The 22,755-nt window shown below is 45.3% G+C and overlaps 1 protein-coding gene across 5 annotated transcripts in view; it reads left to right on the forward strand.

Moving 5' to 3' along the window:
- INPP5B (inositol polyphosphate-5-phosphatase B) overlaps window positions 1–18,089 on the forward strand; it is a 51,781-nt gene extending 33,692 nt beyond the window's left edge. The window contains exons 14-23 of one of the 5 annotated variants that reach the window (XM_058195493.1): window positions 702–837; window positions 2,034–2,144; window positions 3,288–3,450; window positions 3,937–4,172; window positions 4,272–4,385; window positions 4,917–5,001; window positions 6,618–6,745; window positions 6,828–6,939; window positions 14,410–14,579; window positions 17,960–18,089. In XM_058195493.1, coding sequence (XP_058051476.1) covers window positions 702–837; window positions 2,034–2,144; window positions 3,288–3,450; window positions 3,937–4,172; window positions 4,272–4,385; window positions 4,917–5,001; window positions 6,618–6,745; window positions 6,828–6,939; window positions 14,410–14,534 — 1,210 coding nt within the window. In that variant the 3' untranslated portion in view covers window positions 14,535–14,579; window positions 17,960–18,089. Of the gene's footprint in view, window positions 1–701; window positions 838–2,033; window positions 2,145–3,287; window positions 3,451–3,936; window positions 4,173–4,271; window positions 4,386–4,835; window positions 5,002–6,617; window positions 6,746–6,827; window positions 6,940–14,409; window positions 14,888–17,959 lie in introns of those variants that run through there. The other 4 variants (XM_058195496.1, XM_058195495.1, XM_058195494.1 and 1 more) reach the window with 4 other exon arrangements.
- The last annotated feature ends 4,666 nt before the right edge of the window (window positions 18,090–22,755 follow it).

A 22,755-nucleotide genomic window follows, 5' to 3' on the forward strand; every position in this document is an offset into this window, starting at 1 on the left:
GCCTCAGAGTCTTTTTTCGTTGGGGGTGTTACTTGGAACCCTGACACAGTGCCTTACTTGAGAGCGGCTTTGCAGCTGAGGCCCCAGGAGCGGTTTCTATGGCTTGAAATGGGGGACAGGGAGGTCTGCAGCCTGAGCAGCATCCCCCCAAAACCCTCCACTTCAGTGAGGTTGCAGCATTCTCTGCCCATTCCTCCTATTAGCAAAAAGCAATAGTTTGAGTTGGACAGCCTTATAAATCTTGTTAATAAGTAATTTTTAATTTTTTTAAAATGCTTTTGTATATACAATGGTTGTGCACAGAGTTCTAGTTCTAAGATGGGTGGCCATACAAACCCTTTAAATTAATTAATTAGCAGATCATTGAAGCATCGTGAGTTGTAATTTGTTTACAAGTTGATTCTTTCTGTGATCCAGAAACTGCAAGTCTCAGGACTTCCAAAATGGCCACTTCCAAAATGTCCTCAGACTACCCACGAAGAAAATTGTTGGGGGGAGAAAGGGGAAAGTAACCCCAGGACAAGCAAGGATAACTTTAAGGCTGCTTCAGTTAAGGGTCGGGGGGAGAGGAAGAGAAGCACAAGGGACTGCTAGAAGAAGTGGTTGCTGGTGCAGGCCTGCCAGGGATGAAGTGCCAGGGAGAAATGTTGGTGGAGTGATATTGAGCTACTAGGCAGATGCTGCTTCTGCTTTTCTTGCAGCGAGCAATATCGTGCCTTTGCCTGGTGTGACCGAATTCTCTTCAAAGGGGAGACCATCTCTCAGCTGGACTATCGAAACCACCTGACCTTGAGGAACAGCGACCACAAGCCAATCAGTGCATTGTTTGACATTGTGGTATGTTGATGTAGGCTCAACTCAGGACCTCCCATCCTCCTGGGCCTTTGTTGGCATCTTCTGTTCCTCACATTCCTCAGTTTTGCAGGCTGGCATAGCCATTCAGTCTGGTCACCAAGGCTTCAGAGTCTTCTGCCCACTTACGTGCATTCAAAGTTGCTGCTTTGCTTTTCTGCATAGCATTTTGGTAACCTTGGTAGCCCCAAGGAACCCAGTCCCTTGTTGCATTTAACAAAATGAGAGCACCGTCCTCTTGAAGAAGAACCCTTGACAGCAATGGAGTTTTGCTAAACAAGGGCATAAGCTTGTCATTGACTTACTTTTGTTCATCCAGTAGATTCCGGGCTATAAAATGCAGCAAATATACAGTATAATAAAATATCAAGGTATGCAACAAATTAGCCATAACATGAGACTGCAACTCAGAATCCTGAGCAAAATAAAACAGTTATGCTTGAAGAACAAAATATCTCGACCAAGCTAAGGTGGGACTCTGAAATGGAAGTAGAGAAAATGCCAGGCACCTTCCGCTCCCCATCACCACTGAAAATCCACTTCTCTGCCTTGCACAGGAGAAAAGCCATAAGAGAACATCTCTGAACAGGGGCAGGCTGGCTTTTTCTCTTGAGATGGATGCAGTGGCTACCTCTGCGGCCTGGTTCTTGTGGCTTAGCTTCTATGGAAGGTGATTGTGGTAGAATCTGGAGCTGAAGTGAGTTGAGGAGTTAAGAGACATGCTAATCTGGAATAGTTTAGGGGAGGGAAGCAGCAAAAAGCAGACCCTCCCTAAACCTTGTGGTGCTTATCTAGTAGCACTTAGCAGTAGTACTTAGACTTATATACCTCTTCATAGTGCTTTACAGCCTTCTCTAAGTCAGCCTATTCCCCCCAACAATCTGGGATTTCATTTTACTGACCTCAGAAGGATGGAAGTCTGAGTCAACCTTGAGCCAGTCAGGATCGGATTCCTGGCAGTGGGCAGTGTTAGCCTGCAATGTTGCTTCTAACCACTGTGCCACCACTAGCAGTTTCTCTAGTGAGGGCATTAGGCTGCCAAGAGTCCAGTTAATAGGCAAGTAACCATAAATACACCATTCTGACTAGCTGCCCATGTCATCTTGGTTCCTTGTGCTGGACAGCAATGCCGATAATTTTGCTGGTACTGATTGTGACTACACACTATATGTCCTTTCTAGGTGAAAGTGGTGGATGAACAGCTCTACCGCAAAGTCTTTGAAGAAACCGTGAGCTCCATGGACAAGAAGGAGAATGCCAGTATCCCATCAGCCACTCTCTCCAAGAGGGAGGTAAAACAGTGCTACCCAAACAGAGAGGGAGTTTAGCACAGGAGCTGAATTCAGGCAGGAGTGGTCCCTCAAGAGACCATTGGATCAAGACAATCTTGCCTAGCTGTGAAACTGGGAACTTGCTTTGCTTTGCTGGTTCAGAGAACAGTAAGGTCTAGTCATCTGCCCAAAATATTCTTTAAGAATAATAAATAAATAAATAATTTAGAATCAATTTTTTACTGGCTGGAAATATTCAAATCAGGGGATTTAATCCAATATCGATGCTTAACTTGACCTAAACAATACCACCATCAGATGACAAATCAGTATAGAAGCTGCAGGGGTTAGAAATGATAGAAAATATTTGTAGTTCAGGGGATACATGTTGGTAGCAGTTTGTCCTCCAGGGGTTCCTGTTTAGCTTCAGGTTGTCTTAGCTTCATGTCAGGTCTGCCTCCCTTCAAATCCTAAGAAAGAAAACCCTCAATTTTCTCCATTGATTTACAGAAGAGGTACTTTTAATAAGAATGAACCTTGCGAAAGCAAGGCAAGATCTGGGGAAAATCTGTGTGTTTTACAATGTGTGTTACACATTGAAAGTCACCCCAAATCCCTCCCACAGGCGGGATTTGGTCCAGCACAGAAAGACCAATCAGCATCCAATATGATGTTAAGGGAAAAGCTCTGCAAGTGTTGTGTGCCTCCGGAGTCCCAGGATGGTTGACCTTGGAAAAGTCCAAACAACTCCATGTAGCAGTGCCACAGTTCATGAATGCAAACCTCCCTTCCAAATTCTCACAGGAACACTTCACACAACCTTTCTTTTCCACCTCAAATGCCACTCCCCACCCCCACCCCCACCCCCGTTTCTAGGGCAGCCGAGAGCAAGCAAGCTGCAAACCGCATGCTGTAGATCCGGCTGACACAAACTTTTCATCACCAGGCTAGGTGACATCCTTGGTGGGGTTTTAGTTGACACATCAAGCAAAATTCCTCTGAGGCTGTCACCTGATGATGAAATAATCAGAAGCTAAACAAGAAGTTGTAGGGGTTGCCTAGAGAAAATAAGATTTACACCAGTATTATTTCAGCAGTTCAAGAATGGATGAATAGCAGCTGAACTGAACTCCGGGTCTTTATTCTATTGCTCTGCATCTCCAGTTCTTTTTCAGGGATGTGAAGTTTATGCAGCTACAAGTGGACTTCTTCATCATCCGCAATGGGCCAACCCCTTGCCAGTTTGAGTTCATCTGCAAACCACATGAAAGCAGCTATTGCAAGCCATGGTTAACAGCAAAACCCAGCAAGGGCTTCTTGTTATCAGGTGACTTGATGGTTGTGGTATGTGCATGTACCTGCATGTTCTACTCCAGTTTATGTTTGTGCTAGAAAGAAGCAGTCCCTGGGTTGCTGTTTGGTCTTGGGTTTGAGACCATGCAATTCATTCTCTGCAATCTGTCTTTTTCCCTGAAAAGGTAGTGGTATGAGCATCAGACTGGAATTGTTTGAACTTGTAGCAGTTTGATTTCTGGTCTATATTTCTGATCTTAGGTAGTGTTTTTGTGCATTGCTTTTGTTAGACCTTTGATATTTTTAATCCCAACCAGATAATCAATAGGATCTGTTTATTATCTTTTGTGTCTGGAATATTTCAATTTGCTATTTCTATGTGGTTACAGCCAAACTTTGCTAAAAGTTGATCTCTGATCATCTGGTCTTTCTTTGTAAATCTCCAACAACTCTTTGCATGAGATCTGTGTGAAATTTTCAGTCTTAGTGTTCTTAGTTTACATCTTTCTTCTCTCTTGAGATGCTGAGGTAACTGTTGAGTTGGAAGTGTTTGTGAATAAATCAACAGCAACCCATTTAAACTCTGGAGAAGACCAATTGGAAGATGTCTTAGTTTTACACCTTGACCGGGGCAAGGATTATTTTTTATCTGTGACAGGAAATTATTGCCCCAGCTGCTTTGGGACCCCCATACATGCTCTCGTTCACATGAGACAACCCATCCAAGATATATTGCCAGAAACCATCAGGAAGTTGGTGAGATCTTACTGTCATGGTACTGCCCTTCTACCCTGTGATACCACCATTTGCGCAAGAACACCGGTTCTTATAGCGCCTGTTGTTGTTTTTATCCAGACACTGATGCCACTGCAGTCAGGAGAAGATTTCTTCTGGGATGAGAAGCCCTTGGACCTACCCAAGGAATTGTGGATGATGGTGGACCATCTGTACCATAATGCTTGCCAAAAGGTGAGTATCCACCTGAGTCTCTGCATCCTAATCGGTGATAGAAGTATCCTGTTGTAGTAGGCAGGTATTTAATTCTGAAGTCAAGGATAAAAAAACAGTCTTTGGAATGTTTCTATAGATTATTTGACTCAGCTCTGTTCCTTACAGATAGTACTCGTTTACTGACTACAGTTGTGTCTGGCAGTCATTAAGTAAAGCATTCGCTAACTGAACTGTGCTTATGAGCTTACTTCATCTTTCCTTTGATTTACAGACCTGTGAAGGTTGTAAATGCAAGGATTGGGCACAAGGCTACTTTTTTTATCACTGTCGTATCTGTAGAAGGTTGCTAAACAAGGCAGTTGTAAATGAGAACTGCCTGTATGACAATTTCATGTGCAAAAAAAGCCTGACGGGATGATGGGAGCAGATGTGTGTGTATGGATGCAAATAATAGGAATGTGCTTTCAGAAGACCTGGCCAAAGGCAACTGTTTGCATGTAACTTCCATCTTCCTTTGGTTCTGCTACCACTGCTGCCCCTCGCCTGCAGAAGGACCTGTTCCAGCAGCCTGGTCCTCAAACTGAGTTTCCGGAGATCCGTGACTGCCTGGACAGAGGAACGTTGGACACATTTGGTATTCTTTGGGGAAGCCCTTTCTTTTCACCCTTACCCCTTAAGGCTGCTTCTGGACCACCATCTAACAGACTCTTGAGGATGTGCCAGTGGGGAGAGTCACACTGCAGCTTCAACCTATCAGCTGCCCCATCCCACCGCAAGAGGGACTTTTTGTCTCCTTAAATGGCTTCTGTACGGACAAAGCCAATTTCCCCCCCAGACCGCCTTTTACTCATGGATACTTGTTCAGCAAGTTTGTGGGCCCGCAGATTGTATCAGTCACTCTGCTTGGCTTTTCAGACCCTAACCCAGGGGTGAAATGCTCCTGGTTCGGACCGGATCAACCAATCTGGTAGCGATGGCGGCCGGTGGTTCGGAAAACTGGTAGCAAAAATCCCTGCTCCCCCATTGCCCATGCCCACCCAATCAGCCAGTTGCCCGCTTGCCACTTCTTTTAAAAAATGCTTTTAAAAGTAAAAAAAGAGGCTCTGACAATCATAGCTGAGCCGTGAGATCGTCAGAGTTTAGATCGTCATAGCTAAGCCGCGAGATTGTCAGAGCCTTTTTTTTTACTTTTAAAAGCATTTTCTAACAACCTATTCGGTCTAATAGTTGTAAAAATGCTTTTAAAAGTAAAAAAAGGCTCTGACGATCACAGCTGAGCTGTGTGATCGTCAGAGTCTTTTTTTTTTTACTTTTAAAAGCATTTTTTTACAATCTATTCATTAGGATAGGTTAAATTAGGATTCTCTCTGCCACAGAATTCAATGCAGCAGAGAGAATCCTAACTTTTCTCCCTCTGTTCACTGTGGAGCTGCTGCTGCAGCCTGCCCCTTTAACCCTTCAACCCCCGGGAAGGAGGGGGCGGGGGGGACCACAAAGGGAGCAGCAGCTCCGTTGTGAATGGAGGGAGAAAATTAGATCTGTAAAAAATGCAAAAATTAAGAGAAATCATGCAGAAGTAGTTCCTGTGTCCATTTCAAGAGAAACATAAAAAGTACCAATTCCCTGTTTTGGGGAGGCTTGCGCAGCAGCGGCACCAGAATGGGGGAGGGAGGCAATCCAGATGCCCCTTTGTGCTTGTTGTGCTTGTTGAGTGCCGCTGCAGGCAAACCAAGAGACAGTGGGACGAGGGGCCGGTGCATTGGGATTGCCTCTGCCTCCCCCATGCCTTTGCCTCCACCTTCTGCTGGTGCCATCACGCAAGCCTCCCATGAGGAAAAAGAGGGGAAAAGCGACTGGCTGCGGAGCTGCCAGCTTTGGGAAGTGGCCCAACAGGCAGAAGCCCCACACCCAGAAAAAGATGGGCGGAAATCATTCTGTGCAGAAGCAGAGGCGTTCTGAGCCTTCAGCATATCCCAGGATGAGGCGCCCCTTGATGTGAGTGATGTTGAGTTGGCCATACCCACCCATTCACATGACCCGCCCACAAAGCCACGCCCACAGAACCGGTAGGGGATTTTTTTAAATTTCACCCCTGCCCTAACCCTATCATTGCCTTCTGTTGGGGGCTTGAGATGTAGGTGCTTAATGGACATAACCCCCTCCCCCCCACATGGGAGACTGCCGCTTTTCCAGGGTCAGAGTAACCACAGGCAGAGTAAGCAGCCCTTTTCCTTTCATCTTCATTGTCAGTTGGCAGCAGCGGCTCTGTGGCTGAAGTTCTGCTTCTCTTCTTGGAGAGTCTTCCAGAACCAGTTATCTGCTTCCAGCTGTATGACCGCAGTGTGGAGAGTGCTGGCAGCTACAGCCTGAGTAGTCAGGTAAGGGAGCCCAGGGAGGATCAGGATGTGTAACCACTCTGGGCATCTCTAAGTCAGCAGTGGCTCTCCTCCTCTTTTCCAGGTAGTTTCCATGCTCCCCGAGTGCCACAAAAATGTTTTCAATTATCTGATGGCATTTCTACGGGAACTGCTGCAACATTCTGAGAAAAACCACTTGGATGGGCATGTCCTTGGTAAGCAATATTGAACCTCCTCTGGGAGTGCAGCATCATCTGGGCTGAGGATGAGAATGGAGGATTTATTTGCTCTGGGATGACTGGCAGCAGGGAGCCAGGAGGGTCCTCTCCACTTGTGGCACTGCAGAATCCTTGCTGTCCTTTGTTGCTTCCTCCCTCTGGGGCAGCATTATTCCCCACCCCACCCCACCCCAAAGCTCAGTACTCTTCAACACCTTCATAAGATATAGAATAGGTGGTACCTGGCTCAATTCCTGGTGGTACCTGGTTTCTTAATGAGCCACCACTTAAAATGAGCCAGCAGTGTGCTGCAGCTGCTAACAGAGAGATAGTTTCAAGATCACATGAAATGCTAGTAGCACTTAATACTGCACTGGTAAGACTGCACTTGGAATACTGCATCCATTACTGATCACTATGATGCAAAAAATAAAAAATGATACCCTAGAAAGATTGCAGAGAAGAGCAATAAAGGTGATAAAGGGTCTGGAAGCTAAAGTGTTATGGTTCCGACCAATGCCCTAATAAAATCATGAGCCTCGAGCCAAGCTTCAAAAGAAATCCAGTTATTTATTAGGAGCTTCATGTTGGCATGTTCCAAGTGAAGCCAACTCTGACCTCACTTAATTTACGTCCAAACTCTAACCCTGTTTCCCCCCTCCCCCAAGGTGTGTCATCAGTCACATTCTCCAACAAAGCAATTTGTGTGTTGTAGAGATCACTCCCCTCTGGCCACTGTGGATAACTGCAGAGATGGCCTTGACAGAGAGATGTCTGGAATGTGCTTTTGTTTTGACTGAAGTGCTCCCTCACTGCAGCTGCAAAGTTCGTTTTCCCATCCCCCTTGTCTATAGCAACTCAAGAGGAGGCCAGGGATGCTTTGCGAGTTGACATTTGGCTCCGCTCACTTCCTGAAGGCAACCTGTGCAAACCAAAGACAGTTTGAGTACAGGTATAGATTTTAGGGTTGTGATTTCACACACACACCCAGGCTTGTTTGGGTTGTCTGCATGGAATTTAGCTATGAGGCAGTCAGCCTGGATGTTCCTACTCTTTATCCAAGATGCCTCTGATAAGGGGTAGCCCTTCCACTTGATTAGGTATTGCAGCTGTCTCCTGTGCCACCTTGAGTCGAGGATTCATTGCACCGCATAATGGGTTTGGCCCCCTATGACCATGGGGTCCGGGGGCTCACAGGGTAGTGGGCTCAGGGTCGATCCTATCATGGGTTTTAAGAGGCTGCTATGGAATACCAGGTGTGTCTTCCCTAGCAGTTTGGGACAATTTTAATTTTACTGTGACCAGGTTGATGATCTTCACTATGGGGAAGGTCCCATGAACTTGGGTCCCAGCTTCTTACTGGGGAGTTTCAACATCAAGTATTTTGTGGAGAGGTAGACCTTTTCCCTCAGCTGGAATGGCCATTGCGGGGCTCAGTGTTTGTCTGCCTGTTTCTTATAGGTTTGCACCTCTTTAGCTAGCAGTTTCTTGACATTCTCCCATGCTGCTTTCAGCATTGACAGCCAGTCTGTCAAGCTGATTGAGGACGGGGGATCGGATCCCTTGGATATTCTGGCATTGGGACAAAGTCCATGTCATTCACTACTTTGAACAGAGTTAGTCCCATGCTACTGTGAACAGCATTACTGTATGCGACCTCAGCGAAAGGCAGGAGGTCCGCCCAATTGGACTGCTGATAGTTCACATAACACCTTAGGTACTGTTCTACCATGGCATTCAATCTCTTTGCCCCCCACCCCATTGGTGCTCGGATGAAAGGCCAAGCTAAGGCCCTGGATGACCCAATGGACTGCAGAAACTCCCTCCAGAACTTAGCCATGAACTGGATTCCTCTGTTTGAGATAATTCTTTGTGGCACTCCATGCAGGGGGTAGATGTGCTTCAGGAATGGTTTGGCTAGCTGTGGGCTGAGGGTAGCCTGCTGCAGGGTATAAAGTCTGCCTGCTTGGAGAATAAGTCAATAACAGTCCAGATCACTGTGTTCCCCCCACTTTTTGGCAACTCAACTATAAAGTCCATTGTGATTTCCTCCCATGGCCTTGTTGGCTCTGCCACCGATTACAGCCAACCGGGGGGTTTTCCTAGTCACTTTTTCATTATGGTGCAGATGGTGCAACTTTTCACATAGCTGTCCACGTCTTTCTTTATGCCGGGCCATCAGAATTGCCTCCTAGGTGTAAAGTCTTTAGGAACCCGAAATGGCCTGCTGATTTGACATCGTGGCTCCTCTGGAGGTTTAAGGTGTGTAGGAACTCTGGGATGTAGAATTTCGTCCCCTTCCATGCTAGATCATCCCTTTTTTGTCAAGATGTGTTGGTTGTCACAAAACCAGGGGTTTGCTAGCAGTTCGGTTTTGAGTTTTATGGTTAGATTGCTTGCAGGCCGATCTTGCTGGTGGTCAGCGTCTGGTGGTCACTTGGGCTGCTGCTTGGGTAGGGTGGATGATGGCGTCTACTACCTCCTTCTGTTCGCATTTGTACTGGGGCAAACGGGAGAGGGCATCAGCTAGGAAGTTCTCCCCCCCGGGATGTGTTTTAGCATGAAGTTGAACTGGTTGAAGTATTGAGCCCAGCTGACTTGTTTGAGGGATAGTTTTCACGGGTCCTAAGGACATCTAGATTTTTGTGATCAGTCCAGACTTCGAATGGTTTCTGCCCCACTTCTAGTAGGTGGCGCCAGGTAGCAGTGCCTATATTACTGCAAAAGCCTCTTTTTCCCATGTGGCCCATCGCCTCTCTGTGTCCGTGAGTTTGCAGCAGATGTAGGCGCAGGGCTATAGTTTTCCTTGGCTATTTCTTTGGAATAACACTGCTCCCACTGCCACATCACTGGCATCTGGATAACGAAGGCTTGTTTGGGGTCAGAATGGTTCAGCACAGGTTCCTTTGCAAAAAGTTCTTTTAGTGTTTTGAATACCTTTTGGCAGGTAAGGTCCCGCTGTAGGGGTTGCTCCAGGTAGGGTTTCATCCCTGGAACCCCTATCTTTAAGAGGTCTGTCATGAGTTTGGCAATCTTCACAAAGGAGGGGATGAATTGCCTGTAGAAATTTGCAAACCCTAAGAAGCTTTGTAGCTGTCTTCAGGTGCGAGGGGGTTGCCAGCCTAGGACAGCTTGTACTTTGGCTGAGTCCATCTCTATGCTCTCATTTGACACTCAGTATCCCAGGTAGTCTAGCCATGTGTGGTGAAATTTGCTGTCAGGGTTCCAAGGAACACCCCCAACAAAATAAAGCTCTGAGGCTTGAGGTTCCTCAAAGTTCCAATTTATTAGAGATGTTATGTTGCCACAGCTGGGAAAACCCGAAATTGAAAGCTTCCAGGTTTTCCACACCCAGTTGACAGTTCACAGCCCGTCCCCACACCCACAAGTTTATCACATTGTCCAATCAACTCTTCACACTCAATTGGATACAATCTTCAGGCAGTCTCCATCAGACGCTGGATCTCCTTGAATACGGAATGTTGTTATGACTAACTTACTACCGCTCCAACAACAAACCCCTCCCAACTTCCCCAGCTAAAATATGTGGCAGTTAAGAAGCAAAAAGAAAATTTCCTTCCAAAACTGACATTTGCATTTTGATAGCTTGACGTACAGGTTAGCCGCCAGAGGTTTTTCCAGTACCTTGGAGACTAGGGGTATGTGGTTGTTCATGGTGTCAGTGTAGATGAGCATATCATTTAAGTAGACAAGGACCCTCTTATAGAGGTGCTCGTGCGGCACCTCATTTATTAACTGCATGAATACTGCTGGGGGCCCTGCAGTCCAAAAGGCATCACTTTGAATTGGAAGCTCCCTAGGGGACAGTTGAATGCTGTTTTCCATTCATCTCCCTCCCTGATGCTGACTCAGTAGTATGCTTCTCTGAGGTCTAATTTGGTATAAGGTCTAATTTTATAGCATGTCCTTCATGAGAGGGAGGGAGTATAGGTTGTGTGCACACATGCAGTTTATTCCTCTGAAGTCAACGCATAATCTCATAGTTTCATCTTTTTTTTCTTTGAACAGGACAGGGGCTGCAACCCATGGCTTGGCTGGCTTGATGAACCCCTTACTAGTTTTTTGTCTATGTATTTGTGCATTTCTTGCATTTCCCAGGGTGTACAGTTTGGGTTTGGGTAATTTTGCTCCAGGGATGATTTTGATGATGCAGTCTGACTCACGATGGGAGGGGTAGGACGTTGCACTCAGCCTCGCTGAACACTTCCATGAGGTCCTGATATTCTCTGGGGATCTGTTCAGCCTCTGGGGTTTTGTTGGAGGTGGCTGCCAGTTGTTCTGGTGGACCCTTTGGGAGGGTTCCCTGCATGGGCGATGCTTCTATTTGCTGGTGTGGAAGGGGGTTGGGGTCCTCTTGCTATCCTCAGCCTCTGGTTGCCCCCTTACCACCAGATGGTCGGGCCCAACTTGTCTAGCCAGGAGAGCCCCAGTATGATCATGTCTGTCATTTTGGGGGCTATTACGAATCAAATTGCTTCCCAGTGATTTGCTAGCTCTAGCTTCACTGGTTTGGTCAGGTGGGTGGCATAGGTGCCCCCCCAATAGGGACCCATTGATCTATTTGAACCTGCTCGTGTGGGCCAGTCTTTTCACTCTGATCAAGCATCTTGTGCAGCTGGAGTCTATTAGGGCTTGAAAAGTCCCCTGGTTCCTTTTTTTGGGCTGTGAGGCATATTGGGAAGACAAAGGGATGGATCGGTTCACTCACCATTGGGTCGTTTTTGCCTTTGTCCTCGCTGTCATAGGAATCTGGCGACTGGTTGTCATTGGGTGGAGTTTCCCCCCTCTTTGGCTGGATGGGGAGGGACGTCTACGGCCTGGAGGGCTTTTTGGGATATGTCAGCAGCACGCCTGGGGCCTTGTTCCAGTCATGCTCTGGGTGGTGACTCTGGCTTTTGTTTTGGGGCTGGGGTCACACATGCTGATTGCCATGTGGCCTATCCCTCTGCATCTGTAGCATTTTAGCTGGCTTCGTGGGAAAGTTGGTTTCGGGGCCAGCTGTGGTGTGGTATCCCTTCGGCCAGATGGTCTCCGGTCTGGTTGTCCTGTCTCTTTGGTATCCAGTTGCTTTCTCATGTCATTGGTCCACAATCCACTGTTGATTTTTATGGCTATTCGGAACCACTCAGAGAGTCAGTTCGGGATGTCCTGAAAGGCAGTTACTTGGGCAATTTGCTTAGCCAGGCTTGTTCTGACAAAATGAACTAACAGCCACTCCAGAAAAGAGGGCAGCTTCCCCATGACTTTCCTGAACTCACGGATATGTTCCTTAATGGGTCACCCTCTCTGCTTTAGGTTTCGGAGCTCTTCCTCTGCATACGGATCCTCCTCTGCCTCCTCAAATCTGGCTTCTAGCTGTTGTAGGAAGTCATCGACGTATTGCAATGGGGGGCTCTCCTCTTGTGGAGGGCTGCTAGCCATTCCCTTGTTTCTCCCTCTAGCCTGGCAATGGTATTCACCATGGCTCTGTGGGATGGGTAGAGGTATCAGTAGCACTCTAGGTGGACTTCAGCCAAGTCAAGGAATAGAGCCAGCTAATCTGAGTCCCCATTGAATTTTCCCCTGAATTGGGGTGGCTCATTCAGCACTGCTCCTCTCTCCTCATGTTAGCCCCTGTATGCCTGCGCTTGGTGTGGTTGGCAGTCTCCCTTGGCTCTCGCCTGCCCTGGACGGCCTGCCTGTTGCATGAGGGAGGCACTGGCTGCAGCCTTGGGCTCATTCTCCTTCTGGTGGGTGGAGAAGGGGGGCTGCATTGCAGTCTGCATCTCCTCATTTCAAAGGGCTCAGCTGCAACCCCTCTCTTAGAATAGAATAGAATAGAATAGAATTTTATTGGCCAAGTGTGATTGGACACACAAGGAATTTGTCTTGGTGCATATGCTCTCAGTGCACATAAAAGAAAAGATATGTTCATCTCTTTTGGGCAGCATGACGGCCCCTCATCATGAAGGGTGGCTTGATCAAATTCCTCCCTCAGCTGCTCCATGGATCTCCCCAAAGGTTTCGTCAGGGATTTTGGAAGCCTGGCCTGTGCCCAGTCCCACATCCATTCCACTCTTCCTAGCTCACTCAGGGGCTTTCCCAGCCTTGGGGAAGCATTAGGGAGGGGGAACTCAACTTCAGCTGCTTTAGGGATTTTTTTCCACCAATACTCATTCCTTTTTGTTCTGGTCACTGGGATGGGCATCTCAGCTTTGATGAGCAGGGAGGGCTGCACTCCAGTTCTGATGGGGCTGCTGGGTCCTGGAAGTCCCTGGGTGGAGGCAAGCTCTTCCTCTTTCTGGGTTGCCTGGAGCAAGCTCTCATCAGATAGTTTACCCTCTGCCATGGTAGCCTGGGTTCTCTCCATCAGGGAGCGACTGGAGAGCCGGGGGCTCAGGAGTCCCCGTTGTTTTGATTAGTTTTGAGAGAGCTGGCTTGCTGCCAGGGTTCCGACCAATGCCCTAATTAAATCATCAGCCTTGAGCCGAGCTTCAAAAGAAATCCAGTTATTTATTAGGAGCTTCATGTCCCCACGTTCCAAGTGAAGCTAACTCTGACCTCAATTTACGTCCCAGCTCTGACCCTGTTTCTCTCCCCACCCCAAGATGTGTCATCAGTCGCATTCTCCAATGAAGCAATTTTGCATGTTGTAGAGATCGCTCCCCTCCGGCCACTGTGGGTTACCATGGAGATAACCTTGACAGAAAGATGTCTGGAACGTGCTTTTGTTTTGATTGAAGTGCTCCCTTGCTGCAGCTGCAAAGTTCATTTTCCCATCCCCCTTGCCTATGGCAACTCAAGAGCTTTGCAAGTTGATATATGACATATCATATGGCAGATGATTAAGGAAAGTCTAGCCTAACAAAGAGAAGAATTAGGGGTAATGTAATAATTTGACTCCCAATATTTGGGGGAGGGGGATTGTCACAGAGAAGAGGCAGTCAATTCTCCAAAAGAGCTGACGGCAGGACAAGAAGTAACAGGTAGTAAATCATTAAAAAGAGATCTCACCTGGAACTAAGGAGTCAGACAGTAAGAACAATTAATCATTGGAACAGCTTGCCTTCAGAGGTTGTGGGTTGTCTATCTCCGGAGGTTTTCAAAGAAAAGATTGGACAGCCATTTCTCTGGAACGGGATAGAGTCTCTTGCTTGAGAAGGGGATTGGAGACTTCCCTCCCTTTGATTTTACATTCTAACTCTGCTGAAGGCTGCGAGACCTGGCTCTTCCAGGAAACCCTGGTGGAAAGCTTTTCTGACCCCCTGGCATTCTGTGACTCACGTTTTGTATTCCCTGCGTGCGGTTTGCTGTTTGGCTCTGCTTTGATTCCTGTATTTTTCTCTTAACCCAAATGCTTTCTTGATCGTTGTGCAGCCTTCCATGTTCAATAACTAAATAACTGAGGAGCCTGAGGGCCTCCTTTCCCATTGCCGGCCCTCACCGCTTCCTTCTTTCTCTGGGCAGCGAGTGTGTTTGGGCCTGTCCTGCTGCGTCCTCCACCTGGCCACCCAGCACCCAACACTGTGGAGAAGCAGAAGGCCCAGCAGTTCCTCCAGCACTTCCTTTTCCAGGAAGGAAACTCACCTTGAAGGCTTTGGGAAGATTGCCAGTGGGATTCCTGGGAAGATGCTTTGGTATATTCAGAAAATTACATACTTTACTACTTTAAAATGTTTTATAAATAAAGATAATCTTTTAAAAATATACAAGGCAGTTACGAAGAAGCAATTTTCAAAAACTAGTAGTGGGTTTTGGTATTAAAGGAGTGACTAATGTGGATTCTGACTCTTCATATCCCAGTTTCTGTGGGGCGAAAATCATTCTCCTCCATTGCTTTTCAATTTAATTTTCAACCCTAAGTCAGGTGCTTTAATTTAAATAAATGAATTATTTTAAGATGTTTCCCGCTCTTTGTAATTCAGACAGTGCTGCTGTGGGGGCATGCAAGTGGCTGTTTTAAGGAGCTGCCAGGTAAACCAGGATGCAGATGCCAGCCTTCCCTTTCTTGCTCTCTGCCACCCAGCCACGCTGTTCCCCTTGCCTCCATAGTTTCCATTCTGAGTCACATTATGGGTGTCTTTGGCAGTTGTTCTTCCTCTTTGGATTTCAACGGGTCACTGGCTGTGTGAAAGCATCCATAAGAGCCGGAATTGGAAGGTCCGACCTTGGGACTCTACCTGGTCATCCCTAGCCTGGCTTGGCTGCCCTTCTCCACTATCCTGTTTAGGCAACTCCCAAATTTAAAACAAAGTGAAATAAAGAGACCAAGGCAGAAGCATCTCCAAAGGGCAGGCTAGCCCACTCTCGCTGGGTCTGGTGGGCCTGGAGAATGGAACTTAGCCAGCCAGATCTCATCTTTCGTGAGGCACAGCCAAGAAGCAAAACAGTCAGAGTAGTTCAGCACTCTTCTGAGTCAATTTCTGGGCACTGCAATGAAGCAAGGTGAGCTACTTCATCTTATGCTGTTTAAAGATTCTGAAGGAGGACTATTGCGAAGATAGTGCCATTTTGTCCCTTAAATCAAAGAGTGGAGCTCTGTTGTACCTAGAAAGAAATTGGAGTCAAAAACACTAGCAAAGGGGAAGGGTGGGGAGGGGGCAGGTTTGAACAAGAAGCAAAACAGTCAGAGTAGTTCAGCACTCTTCTGAGTCAATTTCTGGGCACTGCAATGAAGCAATTTTCAAAAACTAGTAGTGGGTTTTGGTATTAAAGGAGTGACTAATGTGGATTCTGACTCTTCATATCCCAGTTTCTGTGGGGCGAAAATCATTCTCCTCCATTGCTTTTCAATTTAATTTTCAACCCTAAGTCAGGTGCTTTAATTTAAATAAATGAATTATTTTAAGATGTTTCCCGCTCTTTGTAATTCAGACAGTGCTGCTGTGGGGGCATGCAAGTGGCTGTTTTAAGGAGCTGCCAGGTAAACCAGGATGCAGATGCCAGCCTTCCCTTTCTTGCTCTCTGCCACCCAGCCACGCTGTTCCCCTTGCCTCCATAGTTTCCATTCTGAGTCACATCATGGGTGTCTTTGGCAGTTGTTCTTCCTCTTTGGATTTCAACGGGTCACTTTCACTGGCTGTGTGAAAGCATCCATAAGAGCCGGAATTGGAAGGTCCGACCTTAGGACTCTATCTGGTCATCCCTAGCCTGGCTTGGCTGCCCTTCTCCACTATCCTGTTTAGGCAACTCCCAAATTTAAAACAAAGTGAAATAAAGAGACCAAGGCAGAAGCATCTCCAAAGGGCAGGCTAGCCCACTCTCGCTGGGTCTGGTGGGCCTGGAGAATGGAACTTAGCCAGCCAGATCTCATCTTTCGTGAGGCACAGCCAAGAAGCAAAACAGTCAGAGTAGTTCAGCACTCTTCTGAGTCAATTTCTGGGCACTGCAATGAAGCAAGGTGAGCTACTTCATCTTATGCTGTTTAAAGATTCTGAAGGAGGACTATTGCGAAGATAGTGCCATTTTGTCCCTTAAATCAAAGAGTGGAGCTCTGTTGTACCTAGAAAGAAATTGAGTCAAAAACACTAGCAAAGGGAAGGGTGGGAGGGGCAGGTTTGAACAAGAAGCAAAACAGTCAGAGTAGTTCAGCACTCTTCTGAGTCAATTTCTGGGCACTGCAATGAAGCAAGGTGAGCTACTTCATCTTATGCTGTTTAAAGATTCTGAAGGAGGACTATTGCGAAGATAGTGCCATTTTGTCCCTTAAATCAAAGAGTGGAGCTCTGTTGTACCTAGAAAGAAATTGAGTCAAAAACACTAGCAAAGGGAAGGGTGGGAGGGGCAGGTTTGAACAAGAAGCAAAACAGTCAGAGTAGTTCAGCACTCTTCTGAGTCAATTTCTGGGCACTGCAATGAAGCAAGGTGAGCTACTTCATCTTATGCTGTTTAAAGATTCTGAAGGAGGACTATTGCGAAGATAGTGCCATTTTGTCCCTTAAATCAAAGAGTGGAGCTCTGTTGTACCTAGAAAGAAATTGGAGTCAAAAACACTAGCAAAGGGAAGGGTGGGAGGGGCAGGTTTGAACAAGAAGCAAAACAGTCAGAGTAGTTCAGCACTCTTCTGAGTCAATTTCTGGGCACTGCAATGAAGCAAGGTGAGCTACTTCATCTTATGCTGTTTAAAGATTCTGAAGGAGGACTATTGCGAAGATAGTGCCATTTTGTCCCTTAAATCAAAGAGTGGAGCTCTGTTGTTCCTAGAAAGAAATTGGAGTCAAAAACACTAGCAAAGGGAAGGGTGGGAGGGGCAGGTTTGAACAAGAAGCAAAACAGTCAGAGTAGTTCAGCACTCTTCTGAGTCAATTTCTGGGCACTGCAATGAAGCAAGGTGAGCTACTTCATCTTATGCTGTTTAAAGATTCTGAAGGAGGACTATTGCGAAGATAGTGCCATTTTGTCCCTTAAATCAAAGAGTGGAGCTCTGTTGTACCTAGAAAGAAATTGGAGTCAAAAACACTAGCAAAGGGGAAGGGTGGGGAGGGGGCAGGTTTGAACAAGAAGCAAAGACAAGTTAATGGAGAGACTGAGCTCCAGGAAAGAGGAGCTGGCTTGGGGTTGTTTGCCATCAGAGAAGACACCCAGCGCTGCCAAAACACACTCTGGTCACCTTCCCCAAATTACATAGGGGTGTTAAAGCAGTGTTGGAGTAGTGTCGGTGCAAGGGGAAACACTACTATAAAATGGTATGGTTTAGCTCCGTGATCGCAAATCTATGGCACAGGTGGCATGCATAGCCATATCAGTTGGCATGCGAGCATGTGTGCCAGCCAGCTGATTTTTGGGCCTTCTGGGCCCACCAGAAGTAGGGAAACAGGTTGTTTCCTGCCTCCAGAGGGCCTCGGGGAATGGTGGGGGAGGGCCGTTTTTTGCTGTCCCCAGCCTCCAGAGCCTTTCTAGGAGTCTGGTGAAAAATGGTAGCGCTATTTGTGGATTGTTATAAATGGATCTCTCCTATACTGAAGGGGGCAAAGAAAAGCTTTTAAGTTTAAATTCTTGACTTTATTGAATTTTTAAGATTGAAATGGCTGCTAAGCCAACAAAGCCCTCTGGAAGAAGGGGATCTGAAGCAAATCTTGAGGATATACTTAAAGAACAATTAAAACTCTCTGAAGAGAGGCAAAAGGAGATGATGGAAAAAATTAATAGAGCAAATTAGAAATCAGACCCAGGAGCATATAAAGAGATTGTACGATGTGTTGCTTGAAATAAATTCGGAAAAGGATTTGGTAAAGGACTGTATGATAAAATGGGCAAGAATATTCAGGAACCAATAATGTTGGCAACTTGGGAGAAAATTTAGGTTAGAAATGTTAAGTTCACACAAGCACAGAATCTAAGGGAAAATTTTTATAAGATGTTTTATAGATGGCATTTAGATCCCAAAAAATTATCATGTATGTATCCTGATATCCAAGCGAAATGTTGGAGATGTGAGTGTGATGATGCTACATATTTTCATATTTGGTGGACTTGCAAGAAAATTAAGGCCTTTTGGATAAGAATTTGGTGGATTATTCAAAATGTCTTGAAGAAGAAGATAAAGTTCCTGCCGCAATTTTTCCTTTTGGGAATTATAACGGATTGTACAGTGACTGAGACTAAATTGATCTTGAACTTAATAACAGCAGCAAGACTATTGATTGGACAATATTGGAAGAAAAAAGAATTGCCTACAATAGAAGAATGGATATTGAAAGTTACTAACTTGGCTGAGATGGCAAAGCCTTTTTGAAAGACAATACGCAGGAAAGATATTTAATTGAATGGAAAAAATGGATTGATTATATACAAAATAGATATCAGATTAAGAGATACCAGATTGCCTTTGAATAATTAGGATGTATTATTTTAGAATGTAATGGGGAGGTTAGGAAATGAAAAGACTGGATGAGGTTAATTGGATTAGAAGGAAAATCTTACTCTATGTTTGGTTTATGTGTAACAATACCTTGTGATTGACCCAGGAAGCCGGGGTGTGTGTGTGTGAAGGAGGGGAGGGGGTTTTGAGGGGAGGGGGGAAAGGGGAAAATGTTTGTTTTTAAAACTTTTCAATAAATAAAAAAAATAATAATAATAATAATAAAAGAAAATAAAAGAGTGAAAAATGGGCTCACCAGGCCATCAGCTGGCCAGGAGCAGGGGAACGGCGGAGGTCACTCACACATGCATGGGGGTGAGGCATAGATTTATGGGTGTGGCACGTGTATCCATGACCCTTCCCACCCCACCCTCCTGGCACGCGATGGCAAAAGTTTAGCCATCACTGGTTTAGCTCATTCACATCTCTATTGAGGATATTGCATGGCTGCCCATCTACCATGCTTGGTAGCAGACAAAATAAAAGACAGAATCAATTTCATAATCCATTACAGTTGAGGCCCTAAAATTTCAGCAACTATAAACCACACACCCATACCCCCATCAGGGCTCCAATAATCCCTGGCCCCAGTGTTGGGATTGGGCAACAGTCCTTCATGGTCTTCTGGAAGGCCACCAAGATCAGGTTGTGATATTGCAGTGCAAGCTTATGGAAGGAGCTCTTAGAATTCGCGGCTTACAGGAAGAGAGAGGAGAGGACCTAAGAAAAATCATATCAGAAGCACTGGCTGAATTTATTGAAGTGGACCCCCAAGAGGTAGCTTATCAAATTGATAAAATATATAGAGTTAATTCTTGGATCGCAAGACAGAGAAAGCTACCTCGGGACATTGTGGTTTCTTTTGTGAAAAGAACAATGAGAAATCAGATTTTGCAAGTTTCATATCAGACAACTTTGAAAATTGGAGAACAGGAGTTGAAGGTCCTGAAAGAGATTCCTTCCAAGATGTTAAGAGACAGGAAGGATTTTGTCTTTTTTACACAAGAACTTAAAAATCACCAGATTCAATTTAGATGGGAGGCGCCAGTTGGTCTGACAGTATTTTATCAAGGAATTGACACTGTGTTAAAGGCAAAGGATTTTCTCTCTACAGTCTTGAAAGTTGAAATAGAAGTGATAGAAAAACTTCAAGAGATTCAAGAGGGCGTGGTGACCCAAGAGGCCTCATTGCTGCCAGCACTAGAGGAGCCACAAGAGCAAAGGGTGACAAGAGGAGCTCTTAAGCGTAAAGAAGAACAACAGCTTCAAAGTAAAAGTCAGGACCCCAGAATGGAAGCTAAGATACAAATTGGTATAATGCAAAGGAGGAAAATTTAATAAAGCAAATTAGAAATCAGACCCAGGAGCATATAAAGAGATTGTATAATGTGTTGCTTGAAATAGATTCGAAAAGGATTTGGTAAAGGACTGTATGATAAAATGGGCACAGAATATTCAGGAACCAATAATGTTGGAAACATGGGGAGAAAATTTAGGTTAGAAATGTTAAGTTTACACAAGCACAGAATCTAAGGAAAATTTTATAAGATGTTTTATAGATGGCATTTAGATCCTAAAAAATTATCATGTATGTATCCTGATATCCAAGCGAAACGTTGGAGATGTGAGTGTGATGATGCTACATATTTTCATATTTGGTGGACTTGCAAGAAAATTAAGACCTTTTGGATAAGAATTTGGTGGATTATTCAAAATGTCCTGAAGAAGAAGATAAAGTTCCTGCCACAATTTTTCCTTTTGGGAATTATAACGGATTGCACAGTGATTGAGACTAAATTGATCTTGAACTTAATAACAGCAGCAAGGCTGTTGATTGGACAATATTGGAAGAAAAAATAGTTACCTACAATAGAAGAATGGATATTGAAAGTTACTAACCTGGCTGAGATGGTTAAAATCTCAGCCTTTTTGAAAGACAATACGCAGGAAAGATATTTAATTGAATGGAAAAAATGGATTGATTATTTACAAAACAGATATCAGATTAAGAGATATCAGATTGCCTTTGAATAATTAGGATGTATTATTTTGATGTAATGGGGAGGTTAGGAAATGAAAAGACTTTGGATGAGGTTAATTGGATTAGAAGGAAAATCTTACTCTATGTTTGGTTTATGTGTAACAATACCTTGTGATTGACCCAGGAAGCCGGGGGTGTGTGTGTGTGTGTGTGAAGGGAGGGGGGAGGGGGTTTTGAGGGGGGAGGGGGGGAAAAAAGGGGGAAAATGTTTGTTTGTTTTTTAAAAACTTTTTCAATAAATAAAAAAAAAAATAAAAAAAAAAATAATAATAAAAAAGAAAATAAAAGAGTGAAAAATGGGCCTACCAGGCCATCACGTGCCAGGAGCAGGGGGAACGGCGGAGGGTCACTCACACATGCATGGGGGTGAGGTGCATAGATTTATGGGTGTGGGCACGTGTATCCATGACCCTTCCCACCCCCACCCTCCTGGCACGCGATGGCAAAAAGTTTAGCCATCACTGGTTTAGCTCATTCACATCTCTATTGAGGATATTGCATGGCTGCCCATCTACCATGCTTGGTAGCAGACAAAATAAAAGACAGAATCAATTTCATAATCCATTACAGTTGAGGCCCCTAAAAATTTCAGCAACTATAAACCACACACCCATACCCCCATCAGGGCTCCAATAATCCCCTGGCCCCAGTGTTGGGGATTGGGCAACAGTCCTTCATGGTCTTCTGGAAGGCCACCAGGATCATGACTTGTGGGGCCACAAGAGAAGGCTGGTCTGGTCAGGACAATGCTGTGCAGAGAGGAGTCTCAGAGGAACATGTAATGCACAAATTGCATCCCCTGCCTTCTCACCGTACTTCTATAAGGAGCCCACTGAATATTTCCCTCCAGGGGATTCAAGAAAAAGCGACTTAGGACCGTTTTTCACATTTTCAACTGTTGCAGCATCCCCCTGATCACATGATCCAAATTCAGACACTTGGCAACTGATTCCTATTTATGATGATTGCAATGTCCTGGGGACACGTGATCCCTTTTGCGACCTTCTGACAAGCAAAGTCAATGGGGGAGCCAGATTCACTTAACAGCCACATCCTGGCTGTGGGCACTCACCTTCCTTCTGCCCTGAGTTTCCAACAGGACCAGGACTTTCCCTGCAGAGAAGTACCAGTTGCACAATACACATTAAATGCGCAATCGCATTTCCTCACATTCAACGAGCAAAAAGTAGAAGACAGTAGAAAAATCCAATGTAGATAAACTAAAAGCAGAAATTGAATTATAGGATATGGAAAGAAGGACTCCTAAAAGCTCAGATGGGTAGTCTGGGAATCAAAAGGCAAAATTGGGAAAGCTGAGATTCAGAATGAGTTGAAATTGGCAAAGAAGGCCAAGAAGAAACAAAGGCCCTCAAGGGCTTGCCTTCGCTCCAAATGCTCAAGCTTGATCTGTCAAGAAAACTTAATCAAGGAGAGAAGCAACTTAGAACTAAGGAGAAATTTCCTGACAGAACAATCAATAAGTGGAACAAGTTGCCTGCAGAAGTTGTGAATGCACCAACACTGGAAATTTTTAAGAAAATGTTGGATAACCATTTGTCTGAAATGGTGTAGGGACTCCTGCCTTGGCAGGGGGTTGGACTAGAAGGCCTCCAAGGTCCCTTCCAACTCTGTTATTATGTTATGTTATGTTACTTCGATTTGAATTCTCGCACTGGGGAGGGAATTAAGCATAGTGGCCTAAAGGGGTAAACATCTGCCAAAGTTGGGGGGGAAACACAGGTGTCAATTTCATTTAAAAATACTTACTTTAAAACCATAGCTTGAAATATAGACTTGAAAGTTGAAATAGAAGTGATAGAAAAACTTCAAGAGATTCAAGAGGGCGTGGTGACCCAAGAGGCCTCATTGCTGCCAGCACTAGAGGAGCCACAAGAGCAAAGGGTGACAAGAG

This window comes from Ahaetulla prasina, chromosome 10 (genome assembly GCF_028640845.1).
Source record: "Ahaetulla prasina isolate Xishuangbanna chromosome 10, ASM2864084v1, whole genome shotgun sequence".
In the NCBI taxonomy this organism is placed as follows: domain Eukaryota; kingdom Metazoa; phylum Chordata; class Lepidosauria; order Squamata; family Colubridae; genus Ahaetulla; species Ahaetulla prasina.